Genomic DNA, 25,036 nt, shown 5'->3' on the forward strand with positions numbered 1-25,036 from the left:
GTATAGACTATGTGTCTCCCAGCATCCAAATAAGCCAACCAAACACTGAGCTTCTCACATGTATTTTTTTTTCCAGTCAGATATCCTATACTTTTCAAATTACAACCTGTGTGGCCTTGGGAAATCTTATTGGTTCTCATTTATCATGTCCTGTTTTATAGTGCTAGGTCAGGAAATGTGTCCCAGTTAGACACAGTATCCATTTACATTCAAATTCACTTCACATAATATCTGTTAAATCTCTCACCCTAATCCCACCAATGCCTGCATTCCCATGTCATCCCAATCTACTAACTCCCACTGGGACTCACCAACAGATTTTAGAATCATGGGGCTCCCACCTTAAGGAGTCCCAGGAATATCTCTTCTCATGACCACTTTACCACTAATGTGCATATAGCTTTGAGACCCCAGAGCGGGGTGGGCCAAGGAACCCAGGCCCTCTTATCAATCTGTATTTTGGATTACATGAGACTACCATGATTTTTAGAGAGGGAAAAATGTGATTTTTTTCACATTGTCACATCACTTCTTAAGTTTGGTTTTTTACATTCCCTCCAAATGAGGGTAAATAGCGCAGACTGGACTAGGGGCCTTGATGCTGGCGTTTCTGCTGGCCTACCCAAACTCTGAGAGGGCTGCATTGAGACCTTTGTTTTGACTTCATCAATATTCCCTTCATTCATCCCATTTCTTTTTATTTTTAAAAAAATATATTTTAATGATTTTTTACAGAGAGGAGGGGAGAGGGATAGAGAGTTAGAAACATCGATGAGAGAGAAACATCGATCAGCTGCCTCCTGCACACCCCCTACTGGGGATATGCCCACAACCTCGGTACATGCCCTTGACCGGAATCGAACCTGGGACCCTTCAGGCCGCAGGCCGACGCTCTATCCACTGAGCCAAACCGGTTAGGGCCATCCCATTTCTTAATAACTATTTATACAAATTTTCTTCCTGTTGACATTTTAAAACTTAGTAAGGAAGTTCTTTTTTTTAAAACTTTATTTTTATTGTTGACACCCCTTCATCTTTTTTCATTCTCTTGTGAATTGCTCTAATTTCCTTTGCTATCTGTTGTTTCAACATAACATTTTCCTATAGTAGGCCAGCAGCTGTAGCTCAAACTGGACAGAACCTGGGACTGGCCCAGTTTCAGGATCCACCCCAATCCTTTCCTTTCCTTTTAGTTATCATGTATAAAATTAACCAAGGGATTGTGTATTTAGCTCCTTTCTTGTTATTCTGCATTTCCTCATGCTTCTTGGGGATTGGATCCATAATTTTATAGAAATTTTGGTAACTTTCACCTCCTGTTACTAATTGCAGAACAGTTGTATTCTCATACCTGTGGGTGACCTGGGACCATTCAGGAATCAAAAGTTCAATATCCCCTGACCTCACATCCTTCCTCTTCCCAAACCATGTTTCAGTGAGCCAGGTTTGTTCTCCAGAATCTCACTTCTGATGCCAACTACGAAGTTAGGGAACAGCCCAACAAGATGCCTTCACTTCAGACCCCAGCTGCAGATTCCAGGGGGTCTCTACAACCACCCTCATTTCTGATACTGACTTCAAGCTTTAGAGCCTCCAAGGCTATGCTTAGGTTCAATAATTCACTAAAAGTACCCACAGAATTCACCAAAAGCTGTTATACTCGTGGTCGCTGTTTATTACAACCAAAGGATATGGATTAAAACCTGTTAAGGGAGCCCTAGCTGGTTTGGCTCAGTGGATACAGCGTTGACCTGTGGACTGAAGGGTCCCGGTTTCGATTCCAGTCAAGGGCATGTACCTTGGTTGCAGGCTCCTCCCTAGCCCAGGTCCTGGAGGCAACCAATAGATATTGCATCGATATTTCTCTCTGTCTTTCCTTGTCTAAAAATCAATGGAAAAATATCCTCGGGTGAGGATTTAAAAAAACAGAGGGCGGAGTCCAGGAAAGCTCCAACCTGAAAGCTTCCAGCTGTCCTCTCCCTATGGAGTCATGGAGAGTATCACTCAAATATCCAGGGAATGATGTGTGACGATGTGCACAGAGAAGGACAACCAGAGAAGCTCACCCAAGCCTCACGTCCAGAGTTTTTATTAGCCCTTCATCTTGTGGGCGTGGCTGACGGCCCCCATGGCTGATCCTAGTCTCCAGCTCCTTTTGAAGTTGAGCTGATGGCAGGTGATCCAAAGACACCACTTTAAATCACATTGTGAAACCATCTGGTGTGGCCAGCCCCTGGCCTTAATCACATTTTTAGACTATTCAGTGGGATGCAAGGCCCACAGGCAAACAGATACTCCTATCAGGCATGACATTCTAAGGATTTAGAATGACCTCCCAGGAGCCAAGGGCAAAGGCCAGACCTCTCTTCAGGCTTAGGTTAAAGTCCTTGCTACACAGAATGATAAATGGCAAAATCAAGGTAGCAGTTCACTCTAGGTTTGAGTGGGAGATGTATTTGGGGTGGCAGGTACATGCTCCTGTTGCACCGTTTTTACACCTTTCCGTATGTCTGAAATATTTCATAATATTTAATGAAAATATAATCAGTGGTCATTTATGTGAAAGCTTCATATATATGTATTATACATAGGTATATGTACTTATACATATTTATATATTCATATATACTAATTCATATGTACTCATACATATTTATATATTCATATATACTACATTCATAAATATGCACAAACAAAATGAATATAACAAAGATACAGAAAAATCATAATAAACTGACACCAGTACTTACCTAAGTAGAGAGCAGAGATTATGGAAAAGATGAAGGAGGATTTTCAGTTTTTGTTCTATACACTTGGTACTGTTTGACAGATTAGTTTGCCTTTATATGTTATGAGTGAACAAATTATTTTCATAAAGATGAATTAGTAAAATAAAACAAAGGATTACATAATTAGGTCGTAATAAAAATATTTTAAATTAAATTAATATTCATTTGTGGTTTACTGTATGCCTGTCCATTTCACACTCCTCCCAAGAACCTGAGAGAGAGAATATACAGAGAGACAACGGTCAGACCCAGTATGACCTTCAAGCCTCAGCTATATGACTTACATGACTCTGATCCAACTTTGCAGCAACCAGTCCAAGAAGCCAAACCAGAGAGCAACTGGCTCATAACAGCCAGAACTTGGTCAGTGAGTATCAGGTTCCCTATTTTTTACCTGCTTCCAGGTCAGAACCAACCAAAGTCAAATACGTTCCCCCATCCATCACATGAGGTGCCCCACTTGTAATTAGCTAACCTCCCGCTTCCCCATGAGTACAGTCTCCAGTCAAGCACTATCTGAAATTCCTTCTCCTTTTTTCCCTCTTCACTGTAAGGATTCCCCACTGCCCTGCCTGCCTGAGTCTTTGTCAAACGCAAGTGATGGGGGCTGACCCTCTTGCCATAGCAAGCTCTGAATGAATGGCCTGTTTGTTCTCATTTGGGAGGTCTTTGTCTGTTTCCTCAGACCCCGTGATATTAAGTCTTGTAATTTTCTTTTCATAGAGGAGGAAGCTGAAGCGCAGAGAAATAAGTGATTTTCCTGGGGTCACTGAGCAAGAATAGGTGATGATGGATTTAAAACTCAAGTTCTTTCTCCAACCCAGATTTCAAGAGAGTAGAAATTTTATAATCTACCCAATCCTCTGGCCATTAGGCAATCCAGTAAAAGTAGAAGTTGGTATTAAAAGTTTAAACACACTCATCTCAGAAAAAAAAGCAATCACCTAAAATTTCAGAAACATACCTCTAAAGCGAATAAAATAAAATGATGTCCAGGAAGAAATGAAGGGCCAAAACGTTGGAGGCCTCGTTTTGACTAGTCTTTTTTCTCCCATGTCCCACAGCCGGCCGGTCTGTCAGGAAATCCTGTTTTCGCTGCTCTCAAAACCTCCCCACTTCTAATCACCTCCATTGCCGCCACTCTGGCCCAATTGCTGCAATAAATAACCTGCTCATGGCCTTGCTGCTTGACCGGAGTCCCCTGCAGTCTCCCCACATAGCAGTCACAGGGATTCCATCAACCCTAAAAATGCCCTCCCCTTCTCTGTTCAAAACTCCCTGTGCTCTCATAGCGTCAGTGTAAAAGCCAAAGTTCCGCACAATGTGGCCCTTTCCCTCTTCCTCTCTGATCTCAGCTCCCGCCACTCTGCAGAGAGGCTCTCTACTTCAAAGAGTGGTTTGTTCCCTCTAAAGAGTCTCTCTCAAGAGGCACATTTCTTTTTTATCCACTCATCCACTGATGGGCACTTTGGGCTGTTTCCAGATCTTGGCTATTGTAAATAATGCTGCAATGAACATAGGGTTGCATATCTTTTGAATTAGTGTTGTGGGTTTCATAGGCTATATTCCCTGAAGTGGGATCACTGGGTCAAAAGGCAGTTAGTTCCATTTTTAATGTTTTGAGGTAACTCCACACTGTTTTCCACAGTGGCTGTGCCAACCCTGTGGTACGTTGATACCTGGAACACTACTAGGCCATAAAAATAAAGAACTTTTACCTTTTGTGACAGCATGGATGGACCTGGAGAGCATTATGCTAAGTGAAATGAGCCAGTCAGAGAAAGACAAAAACCACACGCTCTCACTCATATGTGGAATCTAATGAACAAAATAAATTGACGAACAAAATAGAAACAGAGGTATGGATACAGAACAGACTGACAGCTGTCGGAGACAAGGGGAGTTGGGGGACTGGATGAAAGAAAGTGAAGGGATTAACACATAGACACAGACAACAGTTGATGGTAGCCAGAAGGAAAGGGGGGTGGGGAGTAGGTTGAGGTGGGCAAAGGGGGGAATGGGGACAGAAAGAGACTTTACTTGGGGCGATGGGTGCATGATGCAGTGTGCAGATGATGTTTTACTGAGTTGTACACTTGAAACCTGGATGGTTTGCAAACCAATGTCACCCCAATAAATTTTTTTTTTTTTTTAAAAAAAGCACATTCCTTTGTGATGGTGCTCTTTCTTTCATTCCTTCAGTCAAACAACATTTTTGAGCTCCTCCTATATGACAGGTGGCAGTAAACAAGAATGATTCTTCTTTGTCCTCATTCTAATATGGAAGGTAGACAATAAACAGATTGACAATGAAGACAATTTGGTAGCTGTAAGCACTATGAAGAAAAATGACACAGGATAACAGGAAAGCTATGGGATGTTATGGGATGGGGTAACAGTGTAGGTAGGGTGGGTCAGAAAAGGCCTCTTTGAGGGAGTGACATTTCAGCAAAACATAGAGGGAGTAAAACCATGGCAAACTGGGGGAGGGAAATGGCAGGCAGAGGGCACAGCAATTGTAAAGCTTGAGGAGTTCATCATGCTTAAGAGAAAACATGTTCTGGAATTAGACAATAGTGATGGTTGTGCATCTTTGTGAATGTCCTGAAAACTCCCTAATCGTGCACTTAAAAAGGGTGAGTGTTATGGTATGTCAATTACATCTCAATTTTTAAAATCGATTATAAAACTGTAGGTAAAACAACTCTCAGTTCAAAACTTCTTTCATCAGCGATATTCATTGGATACGTACTATGTTGGGTGCTGAAGAGTCAGTGACTGCGTCACAGTGATTTTCTCACAGGGCTCAACGTTTGGTGGGGGAGACAGACACAATAACTGCCTAAACTTAAGTCATCTTCGATTCTTCTCTTTCCCTCACCTCTCTCTAATTCACCAACTAATCTCAGTTTAACTCCAAATACAAGTAATCATAAATCTCCACTCTGAGCCAAGCCATCGTCACCTTTATCCAGCTGCCTGAAGCAGCCTCCCAAATGGTCTCTAGGCTTCCACTCTTGCCCTCTACATGATCCATGTTTCACACAGAAGTCATAATGAATGTACTCACCATCCCCTAAAAACCTGGTATCCATGAACATTCACTCTTTTTTTTTGTTTGTTTTTGTTAATCCTCACCCCAGGATATTTTCCGCTGATTTTTAGAGAGAGTGAGAGGGAGGGGAAGAGACACAGAAAGAGAAACATCAATGTGTGTGTGAGAAAGAGATCAATTGGTTGCCTCCCTGATGTGCCCCAACCAGGGCTGGGCATCAAGCCTGCAACCAAGGTATATGCCCTTGACCAGAATCGAATTCCGGACCCTTCAGTCCACAGGCCAATGCACAGTCCGCTGAGCCGAACCAGCTGGGGCGAACATTCACTCTTACTCTCTCCTAACCCTCATCCCCGCCCCCTTCTGTTAGGCAACCATTAATCTATTTTTATGTATCTATGTATTTGCCTATTTGGGGGTTTTTTTTATACAAATAAAATGATACTGTATGTGGTCTTTTGTGTCTGGCTTCTTTCACTTAGCATAATGTTTTCAAGGTTCATTCACATTGTGTCAGTGCTTCTATTGTTATGGTTGAAACATATTTCATGTATGGGTAGATAGACCATATTTTGCTGATCCATTCATCAACTGACAGACAGTTGGATTGTTACTACTCTTTGGCTATTATGAATCAATTATAATAGCAGCTGCTACAACTGGTAGCCACTTTGCAGTTAACATCTAATGAGAAAATATCGTTGTCATTTACAACTCTAGAGACTTGGAAATTTTATGTCACTGAAACCTCTCAATAACCCTATGAGATAGACTTCATTATTATGATTTCACAGAAGAGAGCACAGACCCCGAAGTACATGACTGACCCAAACATTTGCAGCCATTAGGTTGACAGATTTCAGACTCAACCCCTGACTCCAAAGGCAGTGTCCTTTCCATGACACAATTTTTCCTTAAAAACTGCTGTGCCAGCATGGTCAAGTCCATTCTCTTCTCTGAATCCAAATCCTCATGAATAAAATATGGGAATAAATCAGTTAGCCCTCACAGGACTGGTAAAATATGTAGGGAAAGAGCTATAAACCACACAGCAATGTGAGTTAAAGACGTTTTTAGCTATGACCTGTTAAGACACACAGTATACTCAGGATAGGGTTCTAGATTCTTCCTGGAAGTGAACCAGAAGTCAGAAGGCCTCATCTTTGCCTCCCACATCTGGGAGATTCTAGGTAAGTCACTTCTCTCACTGTGGGTCAATGATTTTTCTCTCATCATTGATGTTTGTTTCTATCTCTCTCTCTCTCTCTCCCTAACTCTCTGAAATCAACAAAAACATATTTAAAAATAAATAAAGCAAGTCTAATTAACCCATGAACAGGGCAGGCTATCCATGGTTCTCAACCTTCTGGCCCTTTAAATACAGTTCCTCATGTGGTGACCCAACCATAAAACTATTTTCGTTGCTACTTCACAACTGTAATGTTGCTACTGTTATGAATCATAATGTAAATATCTGATATGCAGGATGGTCTTAGGCGACCCCTGTGAAAGGGTCGTTCGACCGCCAAAGGGGTCGCGGCCCACAGGTTGAGAACCGCTGGAACTGTTGACGCAATAAAGCACTAACTTGATCACTAACCGACCGACTGCTTGGCGGCCCCTCAGCTGGGCCCGGTGGCCGGCTGGGTGGCCGGAGCTGGCGATACAGAGAAAGGCTCCTGGGCGACTGACTAGCCGGCTCTCTGGGAGCCTCCCCGCCGGACTGACCCAGAACTGCTCTTGGTCCAACCGGGAGGCTCGAGGGGGGCCTCTGAGGCCCGAGAGCTGCCTGGCTGCCCACACTCACGCTGACGGACGGACGGCCTGCCCGACTGACAGACAAGTCCCGCTTTCAGGGGAGTCTGGTTTGGTCAGTCCCAACGCACGTCCCACATTCAACGATGGTCAGAAAAAGCCAACAGGCCGGGCACAGCCTCGTGAGGCCAGTTGTCGCGGAAGCCTGCGTAATGGCGCTCGGAAGTCTCTCTCTGGGTCCTCCCAGCATGCCTTGGGCGGGGAGCGTCCACCCGGCAGCCAATCAGTGGCTGCACGTGCTGTTCCTCTGCAGCCAATCAGAGGCTGCGTGCTCTATTACCCTGCAGCCAATCAACGAGGCAGGTGAAGATTTGCATTCATGGACGCACGTCTGTGGCTTGGGAGTTATTAGCACGCGCAGCTGCAGATTGGCTGCCGGTGGCCGCTACCCGCGCAAGGCATGCTGGAGGACCCCGAGAGAGACTTCTGAGGGCCATTACGCAGGCTTCCCCAACAACTGGCATCAGGAGGTCCTCCCGGCATGCCTTGCACGGGGAGCGTCCATCTTGCAGCCAATCAACGAGGCAGATGAAGATTTGCATTCACGAGTACACGCCTGTTAGAGCTGATGACAGCGACCAGAGCCAATCAGGAGCTGATAGTGAATGTCCCTCCCCCGCTTTGTGTGAGTGTGTGAGTGTGTGTGTGTGTGTGTGTGGTGGGGGGGGAGGCGGTGTGAGGTGGGAGATGGGGAGGGCTAGTGCAAATCCGTATTTGTGGGCTGTGCCACGGGAATTTGGGCGTCAGTTTGCTTCCCTGAGAGGCCTTTCTTGACCCTGTTAATGAGAGCCATGTTCCTCTCCCACTATGATCGCTTCATGGCTCTTCGTTAACTCTGCTTTATTTTTTTTACACTGTACTCATGAAACACATTCTTACCCATTAAGCATTGTGCAAAAACACTTGTTGCTAAGTTATATTTTTACTCATGGCCTGACTACCCCACTAGAATGTAAGCTGATAGTGGACAGAGGTGTTTTGTTTGTTTTTCACTGCTGTTTCCTCCCCACCTGGAACACTGAGGGTGGATTCATATTCATCAATAAGTATTTATTTATTCATGAACCGGCCTTTGGAGGCAAGGGCTCAGAGTTTCATGTTAGGTGTATGTTTAGCATTGTCTGATATTGCCAAAGAATTTTTCAAAGTGGATGAACCAGTGTACACGTCCACCTAAATGGTGAACTCGTATAGCGTTGAATTCTTATAACTCAACTAGAGGCCCAGTGTATGAAATCTGTGCACGGGTAGGGTCCCTAGGCCTGGCCAGCGGTCAGGGCTGATCTGCGGGGCGACCGGCGGGGCAATTGGGGGATGCCCACTGGCACCCACCTTGGCTGGCCTGGGACCTGTGGGCTGGGGGCAGTTCCTGCGTTGAGTGTCTGCCCCCTGGTGGTCAGTGACCATCATAGCAAGTGGTCATTCTGCTGGTCTATTTGCATATTAGGCTTTTATTCTATAAGATAATGCTCAGGAATGTAGGAGAGTACCAGGTGGTTCACATCCTTGCTAACACGTGATTAGCCAATTAATATACACATATCATATATATATATGTGCATATATATATATATATATATATATATATATATATACATATATATATATATACAATTGATTTTCAAAGAGGAAGGGAGAGGGAGAGAGAGATAGAAACATTAATGATAAGAGACAATCACTGATGGGCTGCCTCCTGCAGGCCCCCTACTGGGGATCCAGGCCACAACCAGGCATGTGCCCTGACTGGGAATTGAATCTCCTGGCTCATAGGTCAAAACTCAACCACTGAGTCATGCCTGCTTGGCAGCCAATTTTTAATTTTAGCAATTCTGGTGTTTGTATAGTGGTATTTTACTGTGGTTTTAATTTGCATTTCCCTGATGCAAATTTTCATATTGTTATTAATCATTTGGAAATACTTCTTTTGGTGAAGTGCCCATGTAGACTCTCTTCCTGTTAAAATAAAATATAGTTGATGGCTGGCTTTAAAAAAAACTTTTGAAGAAGTTATTTATATAGCCTGGATTTCTTTGTCATATTTTTTAAAACAAATATCTTCTTTAAATTTTTGTCGGTCTTTCACTCTCTTAATGGTGTTTATGATTAAAAGAAGTTCTTTATTTAAGTGAAATTCAATTTATCATTTAAATTTTTTTATTGGTCTGATTTGGAGGAATTGTCTAGCTCAGACTTAAATTTTTTTTATGGTAGTGATACTTGTGTTTCGTTTAAGAATTCTTAGACTCCCCTAAGGTGGTAAAATATCCTCTTTGTTTTCTGGAAGCTTTATTGTTGTACCATTCATGTTTAAGTCTATGATACAAACCAAGTGAATGTGTGGGTGTAATTTGAAGTGTGGGTCCAGTTTAATTCTTTATGAATAGATATATAATGTCTTATTAAAAAGACAATTATTTTCTCCCTCAATTGCAGGATCACCTTATTCATAAATCAAGTCTCTATCTGTGTGGATCTATATTTAATTACTGTTTGCATTCCAATAACTGATTATCTATGCTTACACCAATACCGGGCATATGCCCTGACTGGGAATTGAATCTGGGACCTCTTGGGTCCATAGGCCAACGTTCAACCACTGAGCAATACCAGCCAGGCCCATATTGTGTTTTAACAGTTTACATATTTCTGTGCCTTACCCAAGCCCTACACCATGCACTTGAATGTTTCTGGCATATAATCACATGCAGTAAAATTTTGGAGAACAAAAAAATGAGGGGAAGATGTAGGGGTTTCTCAATGCTCCCTTCATGAATGCATTTAAAAAGGAGCTGAAATGCACTTTTGTTTCGAAACTAGCCAGGAGCGAAGGTTTCTGTGGTGACCTTGAAAAGAAAAACTAGAGAAAGTTTGTCATTCTGCTGACATATCTCTGTGAAGGCAGAGGAGGGAGGCTCTAACGGTTAGAGTCTAACCCAGTGGTTCTCAAACTGGGGGTTTTTTGCCACCCGCGGACATTTGACAATGTTTGGAGATACTTTTAGTTGTCAAAACAGGGCAGGGGAAGCTCCTGGCATCTCATGTGTGGAGGCCAGGGATGCTCCTTAACATCCTACAATGCACAGGGAAGCCCATCCCCCACACAACAAAAAAATCACCCAGCTACAAATGCCCAAATATCAATGGCACTGAGGTTGACTAAACCATGGCCCTAATCCAACCTGTGGGAATGGCCAGGAGTGGAAGTGTTGTTAAGGCAGGGAATGCAGTTTGCCTGAGGAGGTGATATTTGAGCTGCATTTCAAAAGATAAGCATATGCTGCAAAGATGGAGAAAGGGGACACTATGACTGGGAGATGGAACCATGTGAATGAAGCATGGAGAGGCAAGAAGGGTCAGGATCCCTAGCCAGGTACCTCAGGTGGTTAGAGCACCATCCTGATACACCTGGGACAGGCCCTGGTCAGGGCACATACAAGGAGCAACCAATGAATGCGTCAATAAGTCGAACAACAGTCCTAACTGGTTTGGCTCGGTAGCTAGAGCATCGGCCTGCGGACTGAAGGTTCCTAGGTTCGATTCCGGTCAAGGGCATGTACCTTGGTTGTGGGCACATCCCCAGTAGGGGGTGTGCAGGAGGCAGCTGACGGATGTTTCTCTCTCATCGATGTATCTCTCTATCTCTCTCCCTTCCTCTCTGTAAAAAAATCAATAAAATATATTTTTTTAAAAAGTGGAAAAACAAATCAATGTGTTTTTCTCTCTCTCCCTAGAAATCCATAAATAAATTTTTAAAAATTGACTTTAGAGAGAAAGGAACGGAGAAGGATAGAGAGATAGAAACATCAATGAGAGAGAAACATTGATCGGCTGCCTCCTGCACGCCCCCTCCCGGTGATCGTGCCCCAAACCCCGGGCACGTGCCCTGATTGGGAATCAGACCAGTGACCTCTTGGTTCACGGGTGGATGCTCAGCCACTGAGCCACATCAGTCAGACAATAAATATATATATATTTTTTTTTACAAAAAGAAGGAGCAGGGGGTCTTCAGGTGGTGTCAAGGATGTGGCTGAAGTGTGTGATGGTTGGTGGCTGAGAGAAAGGAGCAAGGTAGATGACAGTGAGGTTGTGAAGATTCTTGAACAACTCCCACTGGAGTTGAGACCTCGAACGCGGCAGGTGTGGAAGGATGTTTATCTGGGAGACGGGCAGAGTTGGAGCTGAGTATTAGAAAGCTCTCTTTGCGACTGGTGCTGGTGATGGGCTGCATGGGGTGAAACGAAGCCCAGGGGCTGGGGGGAGGGGGGTAGGCATGAGGCTGTTTCAATGGTCCTGAAGTGAAGGATCAGGTGAGGACCCAGTCAGGGGATGGAGAAGAGGGGACAGATCCTGGGCTTGGTGACTCATGAGAAGGGGCAGTGTGGGAGGGGAAGTGAAACAAAACCCTGGCCGTAAATACTACTGACCTAAAATAGGCCTGATACTTATTTGCTAACTTGCTCATCAGCAGCCTTTCCCGTAACAGGAACACCCACTTGGTCAGGCTGCAAGTAGAAAGCCTCTCACCACTTATTTACATATGGAAACCGAGAGGTCATCTAGGGAGTCAAACGATCCCCTTGGCAGCGTTTATCTGAGTGTACTTGACCAGCTGCCCATGGCTGACCGTTACTGCAGGCTCAACGTGCCTCCGGCCCTGCCCATGCCTGTGCGAATTAAATCATGGAATCCTCAGAACAAGCACATGAGCTAAGGACGGTTCTTGCCCCCATTTAACAGATGAGCCGGTGGGAGGAGCAAGAGGCTCGGTGGTGAAGCAGGTGTTTGAATCCTGGTGGGATGACTTTAAGAGCTTAAATGCTTGTTTTTAATTGAGGGAAAATTGCATAACAAAATGAACCATTTTAAAGTGAACAATTCAGTGGCACAATGTTGTGTAACCACCACCTCAGCCTCCTCGCAAAACATTTTCCATCACCTGCCAAAAACCCTGTCCCCATTCAACAGTCACTCGCCATTTCATCTTCCCAGAAGCCCCTAGCAGCCCTGAATCTACATTCTGTCCCTATGGGTTTATCTATTTTGGATGTTTTGTGTTAATAGAATCATACAACATGTGAACTTTTGTGTACGGTGTCTTTCATGTAGCATGTCTTTGGGTTCATCTATGTTGAAGCATGTATCTGTGTACTACCTATTGTTATGGCTGAATAAGATTCCATGTGTGGATGGTCCACATTTTGTTTATTCATTCATGTATTGATGGACATTTTGGTTGTTTCCACCTTTAGGTGGAGGCTTAAATTTTAAAAAAAGCCTCACTCGATGACATGCTTATTGATTTTAAAGAGGGGGAGGGAGGGAGGGGGAGAGAGAGAGAGAGAGAGAGAGAGAGAGAGAGAGAGAGAGAGAGAGAGAAATTGACCAGTTGCCTCCTATACTTGCCCTGACGGGATCAAAATGCAACCTAGATATGTGCCATGCCAGGAATTGAACCTGCAACTTTTTGGTGTACAGGATGATGCTCCAACCAACTGAACCACATTGACTAGGGCTGTACTAAATGCCACTGGATTGTTCACTTTAAAATTTCAACCACTGTCCTCTACTGCCTTCATTAAGACAGTTTAGGTGGTCTCTAGTACCTGGGATTAAAGCTTGGTGGAGAGATGAATGGAGTCCGTGGGGTCCCAGAAGAAGGAGTTCCAGAATCTTCCATAGGGCAGTGGAAGCAAAGCAGTTAAAGAAGACATCACGTTGGAAGTTCTGTACCCGTTCAACATTAACTGCCCACCAGCTCCCCCAATCTGAAGCCCTTGGTAACTACTTTATATTACTTTTCTTCAGTGTGGTTAAAAAAAACAACAAGCCCATAAAATCTACTATCTTAACTATTTCAGTTGAGGATGCTTTTCCTTCATCTTTTCAACACAGACACATATTTTTGAAACCATTTTGAAGGAGGGCTATGGATGCTCAAAGACAGTGAGGAACACACCAGAACAAGGGTTCTTAGAGAATGGCTTGAGTGGTTGATGACTTAGGCTATGGTGATGGAAAAGTGGACTGCATGAGATTAAGAATAGCTTAGAACAGCCCTGGCTGGGTGGCTCAGTTGGTTGGAGCATTGTCCTGTACACTAAAAGGTGACAAGTTTGATTCCTGGTCAGGGCACATACCTAGGCTGTGGGTTCCATCCCCAATAAGGGTATATACAGGAGGCGACCAATTGATATTTCTCTTTCACCTCTTTCTCGCTCTCTCTTTCTCTCTCTCAAAATCAAATAAACATATCCCTGATGAGGATTTTTAAAAAAAGAATAACTTAGAGCAGAGGTCAGAAAACTATAGCCAGGGGGGCTGCCTACTTTTGTAAATAAAATTTTGTTGAGACACAGCCACATTAATTTATTTTCAGATTGCCTGTGGCTGTGTTTGCACTGCAAACAGAGATGCCTAGTTGCAACAAAAACCACACAGCTTGCAAAGCCTAACATATTTGCTCTCTGTCCCCTTACAAAGTTTTTCCCCTGATTCGTGATCTAGAATGTCAAATTGAGAGGCTTGTCAATGGGTCTTTTGGGCTGAGGAGATAGAGCAGTGTTTTGACTCCAAGTTTTAGGAAATTCTGTAAGTGTTAGTAAGTGATTTTGCCCATAGCAAGTAGGCAGGATGGACAGGAAAGATTCAGGAGTGGAGGGAGGTGATGGGAAGGGATCCACAGAAGGAATCTGCATAGAGAGTGAGGCTGACATGTTGCAATACAGTGTCCACGAAAGGACAGATTATATCCAGCCTCTGAGTGACGCCACTGACACCATCCCGGGGACGGAGAAGACGTGCATCAAACTCTCACAGCATACCAGGACTTTTGCTGGGTTTTTCCCATATGTACTTTTTAAAAACATCTTTTTAAAAGAAGAATCTCTTACCCATTGAGACAGCCTAGAGGGACCCGGAGAATGTCATGCTAAGTGAAATAAGTCAGTCAGAGAAAGACAAGTATCACATGATCGCACTCATAGGTGGAATCTACATAACAAAATAAACTGATGAACGGAGTGGATCCAGAGACACGGAAGCATGGAACAGAGTGCAGGCGGATCTCCGAAGGAAAGCAGGGGAGGGTGGGTGGGTGGGAGGTAATCAACCAAAGAACTTGTATGCATATATGCATGACATATGGACACAGACAATAGGGTGCTAAAGGTCTTGCATGGGGGTGGTGAGTGGGGGTGGGTTGGAGGGGGTCAATGGGGGAATAAAGAGGACATATGTAAGACTTTCAACAATAAAGAATTCTTTAAAAAAAAAAGAAAAAATATCTTTTTAAATTGATTTCAGAAAGGAAGGAAGAGGGAAAGAGAGAAACATCAATGATGAGAGAGAATTGAGCCCACAACCCAGTCATATGCCCTGACCAGGAATTGAACCATGACCTCCTGGTTCATAGGTCAACACTCAACCACTGAACCACACCAGCCAGGCACCATATGTATTTAAAAAAAATTTTTTTTTATTGATTGATTTGAGAGAGAGAGAGAGAGAGAGAGAGAGAGAGAGAGAGAGAGAGAGAGACATCGATTTGTTGTTCCACTTATGCATTCATTGGTTGGTTCTTTTTTAAAAAATATTTTCATTGATTTTTTTTTGAAAGACAGAGGAATGGAGAGGGAGAGAGAAAGAGAAACATGGATGCGAGAGCAGGGCATTGATCAGCTGTCTCCTGCACGGCCCCTACTGGGAATCGAGCCGGAAACCTGGGCATGGAATCAAACCAGCAACCTTTCAGTGCATGGGATGCACTCAACCAACGGAGCCACACCAGCCGGCGCCATTGGTTGATTGTTGTGTGTGCTCTGACTGAGGCTCACAGCCTTGGCGTAACAGGACAACACTCTAGCCAACTGAGCTGCCAGCCAGGTTCCATGCGTACTTTAATTTAATGCTCATAGCAACCCTGCGATGTAGAACTTCTTACGCCTGATCACAAATCAGGAAATCAAATTCCGGAGGAGTAAGGTGGCTCAGGTGATGTCATATTCTTCTTAATCGATGGAAAGAGCATGAACTTGCTCCCAGGTCTCTCTGAATGCAATGCCTAAGATAGTTCCAACATACCAGGAAAGGCATATACAGTAGTTTATAAACCCACTGCCTGTGGGGATGTGACCTCTCCAAAAGTCAGCTGGTAGGTCCCCCTTCCTCCCAGAGGGATATGGACATTTCTGCCTCTCATTGGGTCCTGACATCTGAGTATTCCGGTTCGGTGCTTGTCTGAGTACGATTCTTCCCCTGAAAGCGGATGGAGGCATAATACACCTCTGGCTCCACCCTCAAGGTCGGGGCAGCCCCTGCAGAGCTAGTGGAGTCAGCTGCTGGGCTGTCTAATTCCGGCGTCTTCTGGTGACCCTGTGTGGAGAGCAAAGAACATCAAGGTCAGAGCAGGGTGGAGGTAGCGGGAGGAGTTCCTGCAACGAATTTGATTATAATAGGATCTTTGTTCATTCTCCCATCTCTTTAAAATAAATTTTTAAATTTTATTTTTTGTTAATCCTCACCTGAGGATATATTTTTCCATTGATTTTTAGAGAGGGGTGGAGGGAGAGAGAGAGAGAGAGAGAAACATTGATGTGAGAGGGACACATCTATTGGGTGCCTCCTGCATGCACCCCGAATGGGGTGGGGCTGGAACCTCTAACCCAGGTAAGTGCCCTTGACCAGAAATTGAATCCACAACCCTTCTGTGCATGGGCTGACACTCTAACCACTGAGAAATATTGGTCAGATCATTCTTTCTTTTATTGAATATTTCTCAAGGTCCCATTTAATCACTTATCCAACAAAGATAGCTCTTACTGGTTGCTTTCCAATTCTAGTGACCACTCACACAGACCTTTGTGGGAAATACTATTATTTTACAAAGAAAGACAGTAAGTCTCAGAGAAGTTAGGTACTTCTCAAGAGCACACATCTACTGGTCATGAACTCAACCCCTGGTCTCTCAGAGCTCTCCTATGTGCCAAACACTGGATGTTTATGAGAAAGAACTTCTACTCCTGTGTGTCTCTCCTTTATTCCCTTTTTAAAAAAAATCCTCCCCCAAGGATATATTTTTATTGATTTAGAGAAAGAGAGGAAGGGAGAGAGAAACATCGATGTGAGAGAGAAACATGGATCAGTTGCCTCCCGTATGTGCCCCAACCAGGCATCTAACCTGCAACCTTTTGGTATATGAGATGACTCTCTAACCAAATGAGCCACCCAGTCAGGGATCTCCTTTACTCTTACACCAAGCAATTCTCTGACACCAGCTGGACATCCTACAACTGGACTCAGTTCTGACACCATCTACTTGAAGTTATTGTCAAATCCGACAGGTTAAAGGCTCAGTCCCACAAGATCCCCCACCCCCACTGCCACTTCAGATGCCAATCACAAGTCCAGGTTGCCACCTGTGCTTCTGTCCAACTGGGTATAAATCAGAGGTCCCCACGATTCCCTCCTCAAGTTCAATTAATTCTCTAGTGTGACTCACAGAATTCAGGGAAACTAGCCATAGAGCAGCTTGTTATAGAAGGATGTGATAAAGGATACAGATGAGCATCCGATGAAGAGATGCAAGGGCCCAGGTATGAGGGAAGGGCAAGGAGCTTCTATGTTGTCGCCACGTGCACCAACTTGAAATCTCCCTCAGCCCTATACTCAGCATTTTTATGCAGGTTTCATCATGTAGACATGATCAATAATTAATTCCATTTCCAGCCCCTCTCCTCTCTCTGGAGAATGGAGGATGGAGCTTAAACGTCTAAGCTTCTAATTATAGCTCAGTCTTTCTTGTGACCAGCCCCCATCCAGGAATCCACAAGAGTTGCCTCATTACACCCTGGCTGGTGTTCTCAGTGGTTAGAGTGCCAGCCCATGCACTGAAGGGTCATGGGTTGAATTCCTGGTCAAGGGCAGGTACCTGGGTTGCAGGTTTGATTCCTGGCCCCAGTCCGGCACCTATGGGAGGCAATCAATCAATGTGTCTTTCGCACATCGATGTTTCTGTTTCTCTCTCTCTCTCTTTCTCTCCCCTTCTCTCTTTCCCAAACCCCCGCTCACTTTTTGAATAATAAGAATTATATGTCATGAGGGGGGCAAAAGGATTTTAGAGATGCTTAGGTGGGGCATGGCCGAAAAAAGGTTGGGAACCACTGATTTAAACGGTCATTTCTCAGATCCTATTTTACCAGACTTATTAGCATTTGAAAAAACGTGAGCACTCTCGCCCCCTTGAAGTTCCATCCCTATTTGGCCACCAGGACCCCTCCCTACACTCTCTTGGTCAATTATTTTTCTTCAGTGGTCTTTTTGCTCTTTCTACCACGTCTCCCTGACTCTAAGTGCTGGAGGGCCCCAGGGCTCTGTTCGCAGACCCCTTCTCTTCTTTGTGGCTTCATCCAATATCAGACCTTGATGTGGAAGACACCCAGATCTCCATGCCTCCCACCTAGACCGCTCTCCTGAACTCCAGACTCTGGCCATCTACTTGTCCTCTTCACATAAACATCTCAGAAGTGCCTCAAACTTACCATAACCAAAACAAAGTTTGATCGCCTCTCAAAAACATACTCTTCCTGCAGAGTTGGCAATTTCAAGAATTGGTACTTCAATCCTTTAAGTTGCTCAGGGCAACCACATTAGAGTCATCCTTGGTATATATGGACATTTGTGAACATCTATGGCTATCTATGGACCCCTATGACATCGTTGGGCATCTATGACATCTATGAATATATCCAGGACAATGAATGGACATCTCTGACCATCCTTGAAAATCTATGACATTTCTGGGCATCTATACTATCCATAGAGTTATCTTTGACATCTATGGACATCTATAAGTATTTAAGAGCACCTATGACTATAGATGGACCTCTATGACATCACTGGACATCTATGATATCTATGGAGTCCTCCTTGATATCTATGACACCTATGAGGTAAAGGCAGTGAGCTCACACCCAAGTGTACCCTATCATTCTATTGGCAAATCCTGTTGACCCCACCTGCAAAATGTATCCAGACCCCAACTGCTTCACACCAGATTCATCACTGATGCCCTGATTAAGTCTGTTTTATGGACTGAACTGTGTCTCCCAAATTCATATGTTGAAGCTTTAACTCCCAATGTGACTATATTTGGTGATAGGGCCTTTAAAGAGGTACTTAATTTTTTAAATGGGGTCATTAGTGTTGGACACAACATGACTCAAGTCTTTATAAAAAGAAGAGAGACCAGGAATGCATGGGCACAGAGAAAAGGCCATGAGAGAGCAAGAAGGTGGCCATCTGCAAGCTCGGAAGGGACATTTTACATTTGTAACGTAATGATTTGTAAAAATACAGATATTGACAAGTGGGAGATACTGGCCGAAGGAAAAGATAAATGCATGGGTGATGTCTGATCGTCTGCTCAAAAACCTCACAGTGGTACCCACATAAGTTAGAGTTCGATGAGAGTCAGAAGTTGGAGGATGAGCAGGAGCAGGGTGGGTTGAGGCAGGCATGTGAAGAGGAGGGGACAGCCAAGCGATGATTCTGAGATGCAAAAAGTTTACTTTGTTGGAGGCAAATGAGCAGGCGAGTGTGGGAGGCACAAAGCATGGGAAGTGACTGGTTTTTCCTGCCTCAAATGCCGGATCAAGTTGTCTGGGTGCTCGGCAGTGTGGAGAACCAGTGCATTTCAGACTTGGGTGTGATGTGGCAGTGCTGGGGAGGAGAGGCAGGAGGGCTTCAGTAGACATGCTTTGCAGTGTATTAGTGCAGAAAGAGCTGGTGGAGGATTGGGCAGGACAGGGCCGGGTTTCTGGTTGGGTTTCAGGGACAAGAATACCATTGGTGAGATGGAGAGCCCAGCAGAAGTGTATTTTAGGGGTGTATTAATCATGTGCATTTTATGTCCTGATATCTGGGGCTTTGATAACCCCGCCAGGACTAGCTAATTGCTAGAGATAGGAAAGGACTTGCCTGTAAGTGTGACTTTCATATTGCAAACCAACCAGTCCAATCCAAACTCCATGCCTCCAACCATCTCCTTTATGGAACTCTTACACTTCTGACCAAGCTCTTCCTGCCCTGATCACACCAGGACCAGGGACCAGACAATGAGAGACAGCTCCTACACCCCAGAGCCTGTTGAAATTATTCAAACTAGATAATCCCAAGCCTGCTTTCCCTGCCTCATCTCACCTTCCCCATGGAACCACCATCAAGGTTCCTGCCCACATTTTCCCCTTCACTCCTTCTGCCTCCTGACCGACCCTGATGCTGCCCTGTGTGGCCCTGTGGTGTGACCTTTTGCCCTCCTCTTGGGAACTGTGAGGAACAAATCAACAAGTTGTCTCCTGATCTGTTGGCCTGACATACCTGAATAATAAGAAAACCTACATCTTCCAAAAGAGTGGGAAGGTGAAGAGCTCATTTCTGGACACACTGAATGGAATACAAATGTGGGCCACCCAGGAAGTGGGGGCAGGGTTGCAGGCCAGGATGTCCATGTTACTCACCAGGGAAGCTGGCCCCATGGCAGTGTGGATGTTGTCCATGCCAGTTGCTGTCCTTGCTTTCTTCCTGCGGGTCTTCACTCTGTTGGGAGACACCAGGGTCACTCTTTGAGGCTGGAGTGACTAGGGAAGGTCAAGGGTGGGGCAAGACCAGGAGCCTTCATAACAAGACTTATGAACAAGGTTTTCCCCCACACCTCCTGATTCAAGCCTGGCTCAGTGGCTATGGGCTGGATTATCACCACCACCGCACCCCTTACCCTTGCTCTGGGCCCTCACAACCCCTCCAGATCCCTATATTCCACCTCTGGCCCACACCTGTCCCATCTCACACAAAATAGATGAGGCAGAGACAGCCAGCCAGCAGTGCAGTGACACCGGCTCCCCCGACGGCCGCCCCAACCACATCTGCCCTCGTCCTTGGTTCCCCTGCAGACAAGAGAGACATGGGTGAACTCCAAGCTTGATGAGCAGGCATGTATCCCCTCTTCTCAAGCATGAACATATGAGTGCCCCTCTCCTCCCATCCAGGGCTGAGCAACTAGGTCCTCCAGAACCATGGGGTGAAAAACACGGTCTACGTGACATCTTCTATCCAGTCCCCACACTCCTGTGCAGCAAACCTCATCTTTCCTAGGACCTGGGATCTTCTCCATCTAGGGTGTCCCTGCCACAGACTCCAGAGCTGGCTGTAGTAGGATCTTGAGCCTCAGTGTCCCATGGGCACTCCAGAGAGACACACACAGAGTGCTGTGGGTTGCCGAAAGACCTCTCTCTTTCCTTCCTGGGAAGGTGTCAGAATCTTCTCTCCTGGCCTCCACTGGCCCTGTAGCTCAGGTTCAAAGGTGGTCTTTTGTGCCTCCAGAAGAAGGTGAAATCCAGGAGGTTCTCAGACCTTCAGGCGAGACCCAGACAGCTTTCCTAGTCTCGTCTGGCCATGCCTCCCAGGAGCCCTGGGGTCAGGGATGTGTCTCTGAGCATCACCTGTTACAGTCTGATGGAACTGCTGAGAGAGTCCTAACAGGGTCACTGAGCAGTCGGGGTGGGGACCAGATGCCATCACCAATGGGAATAGGGCAGGAGGAGGATAGGGCTCTAGAGACAGGTCAAGGTGAGGGCCAAGGGGTGGGCAGGCAAAAAATAGAGATCTTCAGAGAAGTGAAACTGCTCTACATGACATTATAATGTTGTACACGTGTCATGATACAATGTCCAAGCCCATCGAGTGTACAACACCAAGAGTAAACGATAATTATGAGTTTTAGTTGACAATGATGTGTCAGTGTTGGTTCATTGATTGTACAAATGTCCCCTCTGGTGGGGGATGTGCATGTGAGGGAGGGTGCGACAGGTTTAGGGGAAATCTCTCTGCCTTCTGTCTCCTGCTCAATATTGTTGTGAGTTTATAACTGCTCTTAAAACTAAAGTCTACTCTAAAATGTCCCAAGGCATTTGTAACTGGAGGAAGATAAAGAGCATCTGTTAGGATGGGCAGGGAGAAGGTTGTGGTCACTCTGGCCAGACAGTGGTTGGAGGGTACTGGGGAAGAGGTTAGATAGGGGTGCTCATGTTTAACTGCACCCACACCCCCCTGCTGAACTCTGAAGTCCAGATCTGAATCACCCAGACAGAGACCCACGTCAGTCAATGCCGCATGACAGAAGGCTCCTTCCCACCTGCACTGTCTCCTAGGCAACCACCTGGTGAAGGGTTCTGTGGGGCACCTAGGACAGGAAGAGAGGAATTCCTTCTTCAGTGGACTGAGATGGAGTAAGGATCATTCAGGCATTCCCCCTCCACCCACAGAGACCACAGAAATGCAAGAGGGGCAGGGCTTTCTCCAGCAAGTCCCCTACACAGCCAGGCCACCAGGACAAAAGCACTGACCACACCAGCCTGGCCCTCCTGCTCTGCACACCCTCAGGGACCTGCTGTTCCGACCCAGCACTCACAGGTGACGTTGAGCTGGATGGTTGTCTCCACAGACACACCAGCGGCAGGAAAATGCACCTGACAGGTGAGGTTGGTGCCGTGGTCCTGGGGCCGTGGGGTGAGGGTGAGCACGGAGGAGAGGCGGGTCCTGGGGCCCAGGGAGCTGTGGGCAGCTGACGTCCAGGAGAAGATGGGGGGCGTGCCCCGCTCACAGGCCCAGGGCACAGAGCAGGTCAGGTTCCTGGGGCGGCCGCTCTCCAGGGGCCCCGGGTTGAGGATGTCAGGTGTGTGGTTGAGGGCTGGTGAGGAGGGCGAGATAGGGGATCAGGAGGGTGTGTCCCAGGTGCAGCCCTGAGAGAAGCATCAGCTTGGGTTTTAGTCCAGCTCCTCCCTCTGAGCCCAGCACACTGCACCCCAACCCTCCTCCCAGGATGGTGTCCCATCCCAGCCCTGCCTGGGGGCTATTATGAACTTCTCCTGAGGCCTCTCCTGGAGCCCATTCCTTACCCATCACTTGCACGGAGAGCTTGTGCTGTATATAAGAATATTTATCCTTTGGGTAACTTGTCGGTTCCACCCGAAAAAAATACAATCCGTTATCTGTCCTCCTGGCATCTTTGATGTCCAGGGAGCAGTTGTTGGTTCTGGGATCCCCGAGGAGGTGGAATCGGCCCTGGGTCTCCTCCTTCACGTTACGATCGGGGTTGTTTGTAACCACAGCAGCATCCGTGTCTTTATTAGCTCCTTCTGGGAACCAGTAGCCATATACAGGGGGAGAATTAATCCAGTAGTACCTTGGAGGGGTGAAGGTGCAGGGCACAAACACGCACAGGCCCTCCTGCACCATCACGGGTGTCTGCACTGTCAGCGTGTAGGATTTTCCATCCTGAGCCAAGGACCCTGGAAGAAAAGGAGGGTCAGCCATAGCCCCTGCCCCACTCTCCCCTCTCCCTTCAGGTGCTCACCTGCCCACAGCAGGGGCAGCAGCCACAGCATCTCTGACTTGGAGGGTTTCTGGGCTCTTGTGGGTGAAAAAAGAATGAAGACAGTAGGAGTGGGGACCGTGATGAGAGCACGGAAGCTGGGGAGGAGCACGAGATCTCAGCCGTTCACAAAAGAGGAACCTCAGAGCCAAAGCACTTCCCCTCTCTGCACAGAGCAGGCAGACACCCCACAGCCCAGAGACCATGGACACCCTGCCAGAGAAGGACAGACAGAAAGCTGACTCCATGTCCTGTCCAATCTAGGGTCTTCCTTGCAGCTCCAGAGCAGAACCAGGACTTCTGAGGACCTCTGGGGAGGGGACACGGGAGTCTCCTAAGGTCCTCCCATTGGGGGCTTTTCTGAGCTCTGGTGTCTACATCAGAGAGCTGGTTCACCTCTGCATTGACTGGAGGTGCCAGCCTCTTCTAGAAGCTGTGGTCGGACCTACAAGGCGTAGGATTCTGTAATGTCCATGTGAGAATTTAGGGCAGAAGGAAAGAAGGGGGTCCCAAGTGAAGTGAAGGCAGCATTCACTCATTCATTCATTCATTCATTCACTCATTCATTCATTCATTTATTCATTCACGAAACACTCAGTGAACATCTACATGTTTGTTGACTGAAGACAAGACAAGAACAGAACCATGGACCTGGTCTATGTCCCTGAGATGGTCTCCACCCAGTGACATCACTTCCTCCCAAACACAGTGTTGTTGGGCTGGCTTCAGATCTGCAGTCACTCTTCAGTCTACCATGTGTCCTGGTAGCACTCTGGGTCTTTCGTAAAAACACAAGTGCGGGTTCCTATTTTACATCTTCTCTGATTCACAGTGTTGCAATGATGGCATCTCTGAAGTGAAAACTGTGTTGCATCTTCATGTAACACAAAGGAAGACCACATGTTCCCTGATGCCAGGGCAGGGAACTCTTCTTTATGATTCCCGTCACTCAGAGTGTGTGAATGGGAGAGACTGTCTCAGTTCCTCATCATGCAGATGCGCATTTCCTGTTATGGAAAAATGCTGCAAAGTTGTGGATGAACAATGAGCTCAAACATTTCCCTTATATTTGCAAAGATCTTTCCAGATGGAGTATGTTTCTCCCGGTCTTAGGAGTAAGATGATATTTGCCTTTCAAATAAACTACATACTTTCTTGTCTCAGCAAGAGTTCATAATTTCCTTTTTGCATTGACTGCTGGGATTCTCAGGGATATATCTAGACTTAATATCAGAAACAGTGTTATTCTAGCGGCCTGGTAGAATGATTTCTTTTTACCTAGGCTATTTCTGTTTGCCTTTAAAAAAAATTGCTACCTTAGAAGTGCCACAAAATGGTAAGGAACCTCAAATTCAAAGTTGGACTATAAGGGCTCTGATTTCTACATAAAATAAAAATATGTAAGATTGATAAAAAATATGCTTCTCACAGTAAAATGTGGCTCCAAGAACATAATATTTCTAGGAAACATGAATGGAATATGCAGCTACAATTAAAATTTAGGTTCAGCTCATGTAGTTTTCCATCTGAGTCTGTGGATATGCATCTGGAAACTCTTGATCCCGGTGACATAAAAGAATTTGCCACCAGATATTTGTAAAATCTTTCTAACACAGTAGTATCTATCAGGGGTGGGCAAACTTTTTGACTCGAGGGCCACAATGGGTTCTTAAACTGGACCGGAGGGCCGGAACAAAAGCATGGATGGAGTGTTTGTGTGAACTAATATAAATTCAAAGTAAACATCATTACATAAAAGGGTACGGTCTTTTTCTTTGTTTGTTTGTTTTGTTTTGTTTTATTAATTTCAAACGGGCCATAGTTTGCCCACGGCTGAAGATAGATGGGCCTTCAGTCTTACTAATACAGAGAGACTTTTGTGCCCTCATTTGGTGGATAAGAAATTGAGTTTTATCCTGGCCGGGGTAGCTCAGTTGTTTAGAAGTCTTCCCG

General features: G+C 45.6%; 1 protein-coding gene across 1 annotated transcript; it reads right to left on the bottom strand.

Moving 5' to 3' along the window:
• Positions 1-15,349: 15,349 nt before the first annotated feature.
• On the bottom strand, positions 15,350-23,170 carry CD33 (CD33 molecule). The gene is made up of 7 exons (XM_036296181.1): positions 23,066-23,170; positions 22,608-23,000; positions 22,121-22,399; positions 21,845-21,892; positions 20,501-20,597; positions 20,172-20,250; positions 15,350-16,029 (listed from the first exon to the last, which is right to left on the bottom strand). The coding sequence occupies exons 1-7, from the start codon at positions 23,094-23,096 to the stop codon at positions 15,853-15,855; spliced, it is 1,104 nt and encodes a 367-aa protein (XP_036152074.1). The 5' UTR covers positions 23,097-23,170; the 3' UTR covers positions 15,350-15,852.
• Between the last annotated feature and the right edge of the window lie 1,866 nt (positions 23,171-25,036).

This window comes from Myotis myotis, unplaced genomic scaffold (genome assembly GCF_014108235.1).
Source record: "Myotis myotis isolate mMyoMyo1 unplaced genomic scaffold, mMyoMyo1.p scaffold_m19_p_28, whole genome shotgun sequence".
Classification (NCBI taxonomy): domain Eukaryota; kingdom Metazoa; phylum Chordata; class Mammalia; order Chiroptera; family Vespertilionidae; genus Myotis; species Myotis myotis.